At 39.7% G+C, this 11,097-nt stretch overlaps 1 protein-coding gene across 5 annotated transcripts in view; it reads left to right on the top strand.

Annotated features, from left to right (window-relative positions):
* Window positions 1-1,138: 1,138 nt before the first annotated feature.
* LOC110465672 (golgin IMH1-like) overlaps window positions 1,139-11,097 on the top strand; it is a 31,672-nt gene continuing 21,713 nt past the window's right edge. For 2 of the 5 annotated variants that reach the window (XM_021521635.1, XM_021521634.1), the window contains exons 1-3: window positions 1,139-1,352; window positions 6,683-6,866; window positions 9,434-10,368. In XM_021521635.1, the coding sequence (XP_021377310.1) occupies window positions 1,280-1,352; window positions 6,683-6,866; window positions 9,434-10,368 (1,192 nt within the window). In that variant the 5' untranslated portion in view covers window positions 1,139-1,279. The other 3 variants (XM_021521637.1, XM_021521638.1, XM_021521636.1) reach the window with 3 other exon arrangements.

Below are 11,097 nucleotides of genomic sequence, written 5' to 3'. Positions count from 1 at the left end.
TGGAACCACGTCCTCGTCGTTGAGTCTGGAAACATTTCATATGTCCAAGAGTTATACAAAAAAAAAAAAAATTATTTGTTATTAACTGATGAAGTACTTTGATTATGGTAATTATTTTAATTTCATTCATAAGTAATAACTTACAAAAATGTGTAAGATTTACATAAAATATATGTCCATGTCTAATCATTTTGAATTTTAATTAATTTCTGTTTCAAAGCTGTGTGTGAATTACTCTATGTTTGCATTCATAAATAAATTGTATTGTACATGTGTAATTAATTTATATTTCATTAAATACAATTAATATATATTAATAATATTTAAAAAATGTTTTATTCTCTTTAATGTTTTTGTGATTATTATTTATAGGTGTTAGAAATAAACTGTTGTAAATAAACTCTTAAATGTATATGACATTTCTAAACCATTTTAAAATGTAATCAATTTATGTTTCATAGTTGTCTGTAATTTATTCCATGTTTACATTAACAAATAAATCGTGTTTCAAGTCTAGTAATTAACAGTCTTGTCTTGTTCACTGCTATGGCGTATTTTGCAAATGTAAGAGTTACTTCCCTTGAAATTGACTTCTGAATTGCGATCCATTTTTTGTCGATTTCCTAACAAAATACATTTTTTTAAGAATGAAACTTTACCACAACCTGTTTAAGATATATACCACAGGAATAAACCAGTTATTTGCTGAAAATAATTCTTATATTTTGTTATGGCGTGAAAAAACACTAAGGCGTATTTTTTAGTGTAAAGTGCTTCGTAATTAAGATCGATTTTCAAACAAACTACACTCTTTTTTTAATGATACTTTACCTGAACGTGTTAAATGTGTATACCAATGAAAAAATCGAACTATTTCGTGAATACAACACTTACATTTTGCTATGGCGTGCAAAAAATCCTATCTATGGTGTAAATTCCCCTATGACGTATTTTAGTGCATGCCTTTGTCTTCCTTTTTTCTATATCTTTTGAACGAAAATATTTACCCAATGCATTAACAACGTTATGATTTATGTTGTAATAAGTGATAGGTCAAGTTTTATTTCTTAAAACGGAAAACAATATGTTTCCGATTGCACTAAATCGAAAGCGAAAGTAGGAATTCCAAGAATTCTCATAAGTCGAAGCGTGCCGGCGACCAGGCCTGTCGTCAACATCTAACCTTTCTGTTGTTATTTTAACAACTGTCTGAACGGTGACATATTTTAAACAGAGACATTCAGTTACTGTTGTCAGTTACAAGAATCATTGACGCAATATGTCTGCCTGCAGGCGGCGGAACAAAGGACCAGGCAGCACGAGCGATGTTGACGATGTCGTCGCACCCAGAGGTACATGTATACATACTGTAGTGTCGAGGGTCTGTTGACATTACGTCATCCGGGCTTCTAGCGTAAGTAAGACGCCAGAGACCCCGTGCTGCTTGAGTGAGTATTCCCTGACCCCAACTCTCTTCCTTCCAGGACTCCAGACTGTACGGACGGCTTATTGTGCTCTGCATATTGTAGACATTGTAACCCCTTAGTCCTACAGTGTGCTCTACTTATAGTAGTAACAGTTTCTCGGTGACCTCGCATATTGTTGGGTACCGTGCCAGATACATATTTACTAGTATTGTGAGCTATATTACTTGACCTGACCTGTCCAGCGACATTATGATATAGTCAATCATGTGACGGCTTGCAGGACCAAGACAGAAGGTAATTATTACTTCATTGGTGTCAGAAGTGCTAGGATAGCATTGCCTTTTAGTGTGGAATTTATTCGCGCTGTATTTCTGATAATTCAACAGCTTTGAGTCGGAATTTTTCTGATTTTTACCTGTTGTAGTAGTCACGTGGTCACGCGGTTTTCATTCCGATATTTGTATCAGATATCCGGAAATTACGGCAGTTATTTTGGAAAGAGAGGAAAAAACTGACAACATTTTAAAAGAACATTAATTAATAAAAACAACATGGCCCAACACTTTTTGATAAATATCAACGCTGCAACAGAAATGGAAATGAGGCAACTTCCAGGCATAGGGCCTAGGAGGGCTGCCAGAATTATGGAAATTCAGGAACAATTTGGGTTCATTTCAATGCCCCTAGTGAGTGAGTTTACATCAGTTTTTGGTGGGAGGAGGATGGACAGGGACCCTCATAAATCTTATAGATTTTGAGAACAATATCCCTGTGCCGGACAGCCAACATTCTGAGTCACAGAATTTAAGAGATCTGCTAGGACATGTACCATCAGATATGGGTGCTACCACACCCCAACAAGGGACAGATGACCTAGCAGCCCCACCAGTAAGGGAACGACAGATGTTACGTTCAGTACCGGTTGAACCCCCATATACAGCCCAAATACGGACCCCTACCCGTGTTGCCTCACCCCATGTTGCCCAACCCGTTGCACACACCACTAAACCTGGTGCAGGTAAGGAGGCTGATACCTATTGCCCTGATGTGGACAACAGCACTGACCCATGGTCACCAACAAATCTACAGGGTAAGCAGCCAAGACCTGCACAAGAACAGAACCCATACATGGCTGATTTCCCCCAGGTTCCATACCGAAATTTATCAAGGGACGAGGGAGCCAGATATAAGGTTCTGTCTAAACATGGTGTTAAACAGGAGATGGTGGAGCACAGCACAGCTGAATCTGGATATTCGTATGTATCAAGTTCCTCCAGGATGCATGAAATGTATCAAGAGCTGATACGTATGCGAAGCAGCAATTTAGCCGTTGAGGACAAGTACCAGCCCAGTTGTCCATTAAGTCCGACTGTTTACCAGGACATGCCAGTGAGGAGTCCGAGGAACCTTGACAAAGGCAAGCACCGACATTATACATCAAGTCAGTGCTCCAGGTCATCAAGGTCAAGGTCACCGGATATAGTTCCTATTGATAGGAAACATACAGAGGCTCCTGGTACACAGATGGTATCATCTAGGCATAGAGACCACCAAAGGTCACAGGACAACACTGATGGCCGAGGTTTGGTATCGGACCAGACACGAGGGAAACCTTATGAGGGAAAACACTGGGGTAGCCATCATAAATACAGAACCCCTTCAAGGTCACCCTCGCCCTCGGAGTCATTATATGACTTGAGGTCAAAATCTAGGTCGAGGCCATCAGGGAGGTATGCTGGGAGGTCCTCAAGAACACCATCAAGGGACAGACATGGCCGTAGACACAGTCCTTGTAGGACAGGACACAGCTCTTATAGGGCTAAATCTCGTCACGGTCATAGAAACAGGAAGAATAGGTCGCATGCCCGACGTCGACATGGACAAGGTCATCATGATAGTGAGGGGAGAGGTAGGTCACGGTTTTACTTTGATTCCTCTGATACCTCCAGTGACGGCGACTACTCTGAGGACTACCATGAACATTCATCCAGAAGGGGAAATCCTATGAAATAACCCAAAAATCTGAAGTTTGATGGTAAAACTAATTGGCTGTCATTCAAGCAGAAGTTTGACAGCTACAGACACGTCCTCGAATGGTCACACAGTCAGTTTCGGGATTATCTTGGATGGGCATTAGAAGGAAAGGCGTTGGACTACTTCACCCTAGTCACAAAGATGGGAAGCTGCCATTCTTTCCGGGAAATCATGCGTAAGCTGGAGACTCGTTTTGGCGCCAAAGAATTAACAGAGACGGCCAGGATACAATTTCAGCAGGCCAATCAACGCCAAGACGAGCCCTTAGATGAATGGGCAGATAGAGTCATGACTCTAGCCACTCCAGCTTTCCGCCACCTACCGGAAAAATATGGCTGTACTGAAGCTATCGCCAAGTACTGTCAAGGAGCCACAGACAAGGAAGCAGGTAAACATGCCTGTCTGGGCCATCCAAGATCAATGGAGGATGCGACTAATCTGATGAAACACTTTCAGTATGTCAGTCAAGCTATGGACAATAAAAAGGGTAAGCGCAAAGATCAAGATGTTACTGGAAACGTCAATGCAGTATCTGCGAGCGACTCCAGAATGGAGGAGATGACAGAGAAGGCTATCAACAAGCTTGCAGAGAAACTGGGCTGGACGAAAGTACAAGACAGCCAGTGATAAACCCGCTTACAACAAAGATCAGAAGTCCATGGTCTGAGGTAGAATGCCGTAGCCTCATGGTAAGTATAAACCAGTTAGCCATGTCAGAACGTGACACCGAAACAGTAGCTAACTGGCCAGTTCAATAATTGGAAGGATGTAGGGAGGTTTCTCGGCTTGGTGAATTACCACCGGACTTTTGTGAAAAGTTTTGCCGAGTTATCTCAACACTTGTATAGTCTTACTGGAAAAAACAAGTTCCATTGGGGAGATGTGCAGCAGAACGCCTTTGAATCATTACGCAAGGTGGTGACTTTCAAGTTTAAGAGGGGGAGGAGAAGGTTATTGCTTATAGTAGTTTCTCTCTAACCCCGGAGCAGAGGAAATAGTGCACTCCCCGAAGGAGCTTCTCAGTATTGTGAGATTTACAAGACAGTTTACCGTCAGGACAGACCACTCTAGTTTAACTTGGCTACTACGGTTTAAAGACCCACAGGAACAGTTGGCACGGTGAATGGTCCATCCTATGTTGTCGGGATCAGACCCGAGAAGTTACCCTGTGGAGTCTGTAGTTATTGTCAGCATGCATGCAGACAAATAAGGGGACGAGTTTGCTATAGCAGTGGAGGACATTAAGAACCTGACGGACAGTTCTCCTTGCGTGGACCAGAGTTTCCAGTCCTGCAGGATTGTTGTGGCCACATTGAAACGTAACCCTCAAGGCCAGACGGAGGAAATCCTAGGGAGTGTCCTGAGCTTATAGGTCAGGTGAACTGCCGTAAGGAGCCCTCTGTGGACAGTATACTTAACCCTCATGCCAGGGGTCGATTTTCCGTGAGTGGTTTAAGTTCTCTTGTATACCCTCAGGGTATGCATGCCAGTTAGACCCAATCCTCTCAGTTTGAAGGTCAACCGGCTTGGGAAAACATCAGGATAGCACAGTTTCCCAGGTCACTCTTGGTTACAGACACCCTGATTGTGGTAGCCATGACAGCCGGCCGACAACTGAGCCAGTACTGAAGGCCATGTCTCCAGATAGTTTGTCCACTTTATCAGTGGAACTGAGAGTTAATGAATCAAGTTCTGATGTTGAGTTCCAGGACAGTCAGTTTCACGTGAATAGGTGTACCGTTCAGGATCAGATACCTGACGGACGGTACGGAACCTGAGCAAGGGGAATTACATCTTGCTTCTCCTGAAACTGAATATTACTGGTTGGACCGGCAGTTGTTTCTAATTCCATGTTTCATGGAGCAGCAACCAGTAGTAGAACATGTTGTTAAAAACACAGGCTTATAGTTTGTGGGAACTTTGATTAAGGATCAGGATATTCGCCAATTCAAGACCTCCCAGAACAAAGGACTTTCATTATAAGGTTGGGAGGAATGTAGTGTCGAGGGTCTGTTGACATTACGTCATCCGGGCTTCTACCGTAAGTAAGACGCCAGAGACCCCGTGCTGCTTGAGTGAGTATTCCCTGACCCCAACTCTCTTCCTTCCAGGACTCCAGACTGTACGGACGGCTTATTGTGCTCTGCATATTGTAGACATTGTAACCCCTTATTCCTACAGTGTGCTCTACTTATAGTAGTGACAGTTTCTCGGTGACCTCGCATATTGTTGGGTACCGTGCCAGATACATATTTACTAGTATTGTGAGCTATATTACTTGACCTGACCTGTCCAGCGACATTATGATATAGTCAACCATGTGACGGCTTGCAAGACCAAGACAGAAGGTAATTATTACTTCAATACTAATAATGTGTTGCAAATCACCTGCTGAACTACTATATTATCTATATATACAAGTCCGTAGTCGCAATCTTAAAAAAGATTACTGATTCGGATACTAATCCTCCGCATTAAAGCCATTTTGGTCTCTGTGGAGTATAACATAGGATACATATTTGCTGGTCTGCATTTAGTCGCTTTTCAACAAGGTGGAAGCTAGCTGCGATAACGTAGCTTTCTGACGACACAAGTGTTTTTGCCGGGGCAGAGGAGTCTGGGTATTAATACTAGTACTAGGTGGAACAATACGGAAAGATAACCTAGATATTCAGCGGAAACATTGGTTGCATTTTAAATGTAAAGTTTATTTATTTTAAAACAATAATGAAACAAATTATTTCAACTTATATTAATCATTCTTAAGCCAATTAAGGGTCGCGGGTTCAAGCCCCAGCGTCAGCATTGTCTTTAACACAATTCCTAGTCCTACTATATATATATATGTGTCATGAATTATTATAAAAATTGTGAATTTCTTGTCCCGAACTTGCTCTCACTGTCTTAACTCTAGGGGTGACTGTTGTTTCTACTCGGTTATCATATTTTGTTTTCAATGCATTACCAATATGCCAGACCAGGCTGCCAGGCAGATTTCTACAGAAAATTTTGTTATATACATATTACTGAGCCTACATGTTCTTGTAAGAAACTTACATACTCTAATAATGATTTAGTTAATAGCTGTCCATTGTAGCTATTAAGATATTTTCTGTCAATGCTGAAACCCCAACAGGAAATGACAGACATTTGCTTTACCTGTGGTAAAATTCTTTAGTTTAAGACAATAAATTAAAATCTTTTGAATTGAAAACCCACAGGCCAATCAGCCGAACGTCCGGTTGATGACACTGCTGAGAGTGAAGATGACATGGATGAGGTCAGCACTGAGCATGAGGACAAACGTCGAAGGACTTGGAGGCAAAATGAATGGTTCATGCAATGGCCTGTAGTACTTGGTGTACTTGTACTGCTGGTGGTGCTGTCAGTGCTGGGGATTTTAGTGTAAGTAAATGTTACTTCATTATTTATGATATTCATAAGTTTACTTAAACAGTAGGGCTCTGTCGCATATCTACATCATGATTCTATATGATTGGTATCAGTAACGAAATGTTTACATGTACCTTTTTTAGCTCACCAGGTTCTGTAGTACATCTTCATCATGATTCATTATGATTCAAAAAAGAATCTGTGATGTAATCAATTTAATGTTAGTTTTTGTAACAGTAGCAAAACATTTACATGTACATGTAGTTTAATGTACTGTAAATGGGTTTTTTTTCACAATCAATATGATTAAAATCATCTGTTACATGGCTCCGCCTGAACATCTGAATGTGCCGCGGTCAGGGTCATGTTCAAGTGACCTTTAGATGAACCAATCAGAGGCTCACTGGCAAAAGTTTGCCTGCGAATCGCAATATCATGGTTGATAGATAAATAGTGAGGGGTATCGAACAGATTAGTTTTCCAAAACAAATATGGCGGCGGGAACTAACGTTTCGACGACGCCAAGGAAAACGTACCCATTGGGTAATAATTGCGTAGGCAACACCGCCATACAGTCTTTCTTCTCTAATAAAGCTTCGAATATCTTTTTTTGTTCGGGTTTCAGACGATGAATCTCAAATAACTTTAGAACTTTCGCATCATTCTCATCAATGTCAGCCATATATGTTACAACTCCGAGTGCCCTTTTGAAAGAGGGTCTCTGATAGGTCAAAATTTAATGAGTATTTATAAATATAAAGGTCACCTGAACGTGACCCTGACCGCGGCACACTCAGATGTTCAGGCGTAGTACGAAGTTAACGAAGCCATGTAACATATGATTTTAATCACATTGTATCACAATGTTCTAATTCTCCCCATTTTTTGTCAAAAATGTACAACCCTTGAAGATGATAGAAAGTTAATGCACTACACTGTACCAAGGTCAGTGAAACTGAAATGTGTGTGGAGTAGGTCCTGTGAAATCAAAATCGCAGAACATTATGGGGACGGGGAAAAATAAAAAGGCCTTTACAATATATTGATTTATTTTCATTTATTTTCAAACTTTAAAATTCAAATCAAATTGGAATTGGAATTAAAAAATAATAATTTGTCAAACATATAAATACACAAAGTTTGAAAATAAGAGGATTTTTTTTCCCCTTCAAATTCTGACCTGGCCCATAGGGCCGTGACCTTATGCCATGGCACAGCTTTAATCTGGCATCATCCGTTTTTTGTAAAGCGGTACAATGTAGTACTTAAAAAAAAATGTTTTGTTAATATCTGACCTATGATTTCCAAAGAAATGCCACTTTCAAGATCACATGAGTGAAATTTGGTAGAATTTTTAAGCAACTTCTTAATAAAGAACAGGCTTATGGCATGTAGCATATATGAAGGGCTTTCAAAATAGTTCCAATTGATTTTAACTGTCTTTCAGTGAATCGCCCCACTGAACAACACACATACCTTGGGTACCCATAGGTGAAGCGTTCCACTGAACAACCCACATACCTTGGGTATCCATATTTAAGTGAAGCACCCTACTGAACAACACACATATCTTGGGAATCCATACTTAAGTGAGGCGCCCCACTGAACAACCCACATACCTTGGGTATCCGTACTTAAGCGAAGCACCCTACTGAACAACCCACATATCTTGGGAATCCATATTTAAGTGAAGCACCCTACTGAACAACCCACATACCTTGGGTATCCGTACTTAAGCGAAGCACCCTACTGAACAACCCACATATCTTGGGTTTCCATATTTAAGTGAAGCACCCTACTGAACAACCCACATATCTTGGGAATCCATACTTAAGTGAGGCTCCCCACTGAACAACCCACATACCTTGGGTATCCATATTTAAGTGAAGCACCCTACGGAACAACCCACATACCTTGGGTATCCGTACTTAGGTGAAGCGCCCCACTGAACAACCCACATACCTTGGGAATCCATATTTAAGTGAAGCACCCTACTGAACACCCCACATACCTTGGGTATCCGTACTTAAGTGAAGCACCCCACTGAACAACCCACATACCTTGGGTATCCGTACTTAAGTGAAGCACCCTACTGAACAACCCACATATCTTGGGTATCCATATTTAAGTGAAGCACCCTACTGAACAACCCACATACCTTGGGTATCCATACTTAGGTGAAGCGACCCACTGAACAACCCACATACCTTGGGTACCTATACTTAAGTGAAGCGCCCCACTGAACAACCCACATACCTTGGGTACCCATATTTAAGTGAAGCGACCCACTGAATAACCCACATACCTTGGGTATCCATACATAAGTAAAGCGCCCCACTGAACAACCCACATACCTTGGGTATTAATACTTGACCCACTGAACAACACATTACCTTAATTGGGTATCAATACTCGCCCCACTGAACAACACATTACCTTAATTGGGTATCAATACTCGCCCCACTGAACAACACACATACCTTGGGCATCAATACTTAAGTGAAGCGCCCCACTGAGAAACCCACTAACTTTTGGATTGACGTTAGCTCTAATATTCTTTTTAATATTTTATGTTTCAGATACATTTTGTACACCAACAATGCCAACCTTACATCCCGATTCCAAGAATTAGAAAGAAAAACATTAGTTGATATTGTTCAGCTGCAAAATAATATAATTTCCTTAGAAAGCAGGAGTTCAGATTTGAAATCTGTTGTTGAAAAAATGGATGAAAACGTTCCCAAGTTAGTGGCTGATGTTGAAAAATTAGATTTAACATTCATGAAACTGAAACCAAAAGTTGATAAAGTAAATGAAACAGTAGTCAAATTGGAACCAAAAGTTGAGAAAATGGACGAAACTGTTGTAATATTGGAACCAAAAATTAAAACACTAGATGACATTGCAGCAACACTGGAACCAAAAGTTGGAAAACTAGATGAAATTGTAGTCAAATGGGAACCAACAATTAAGAAAATAGATAAAACTGTTGTCAAATTGAAACCAAAAGTTGAAAAATTAGATTACACAGTTGTCAGTTTAGAACCAAAAGTTGAAACATTGGATAAAACTGTTGCCAAATTGGAGCCAAAGGTTGAGAAAATAGAAGAAACCATTGACAAATTGGAACCAAAAGTTGAAAAATCATACCAAATGGTTCCCAAATTGGCACCAAAAGTTGAAAAACTGGATGAAACTGTGGTCAAATTGGAACCAAAAGTTCAAAAATTAGAAGAAACAATTGGCAAATTGGGACTAAAATTTGAAAAAATAGATGATATTGTAGTCGAGTTGGAACCAAAAGTTAGAAAAATAGATGAAACTGTAGTCAAGTTGGACCCAAAAATTGAAGAAATGGATAAAGCTGTAGACAAACTGGAACCAACTGTTGGAAAATTAGATAAAACTGTCCTTTATATGGAACCAAAAGTTAATGATTTAAATGAAACTGTTGGCAAATTGGATGGAAGAGTTCAAAACTTGAACAACAAAGTATCCGGTACAGAGATTAACGGTAAGTATATAACAAGTATACATGGTGTTACCGGTACTAAATATAAATATTTCAAGTTTTGTAATGTGATGAATTTGCCTTTTGTTCTAGAGCAAAAAGTAGAATATAAAAAAAGAATGATTATGATTTCGTAGTAAAAATCAATTAAAGAATATTTTCTTGGTAACATAGAAATGTGTACTGACTGATTTTATGTTATTACGTAGGGCCCAGCATAGTAATATGTACTGACTAGTTTTCTGTTATTATGGCCCAGCATAGTAATATGTTCAGACTAGTTTTATGTTATTAGGACCAAGCATAGTAGATAATTATGTACTGACTAGTTTTATGTCATTGGGGCCCATTATAGTAATATGTACTGACTAGTTTTATGTTATTAGGGCCCAGCATAGAAATATGTACTGACTAGTTTTATGTCATAGAGGACCAAGCATAGTAATATGTACTGACTAGTTTTATGTCATTAGGACCAAGAATAGTAATATGTACAGACTAGTTTTATGTTATTAGGGCCCAGCATAGTGATATGTACTGACTAGTTATATGTTATTAGGATCCAGCATAGTAACATGTACAGACTAGTTTTATGTCATTAAGGCCCAGCATAGTAATATGTACTGACTAGTTTTATGTTATTAGGATCCAGCATAGTAATATGTACTGACTAGTTTTATGTCATTAAGGCCCAGCATAGTAATATGTACTGACTAGTTTTATGTTATTAGG

This window comes from Mizuhopecten yessoensis, unplaced genomic scaffold (genome assembly GCF_002113885.1).
Source record: "Mizuhopecten yessoensis strain PY_sf001 unplaced genomic scaffold, ASM211388v2 scaffold11097, whole genome shotgun sequence".
Classification (NCBI taxonomy): domain Eukaryota; kingdom Metazoa; phylum Mollusca; class Bivalvia; order Pectinida; family Pectinidae; genus Mizuhopecten; species Mizuhopecten yessoensis.
This window is presented reverse-complemented; position numbering and strand designations above follow the sequence as displayed.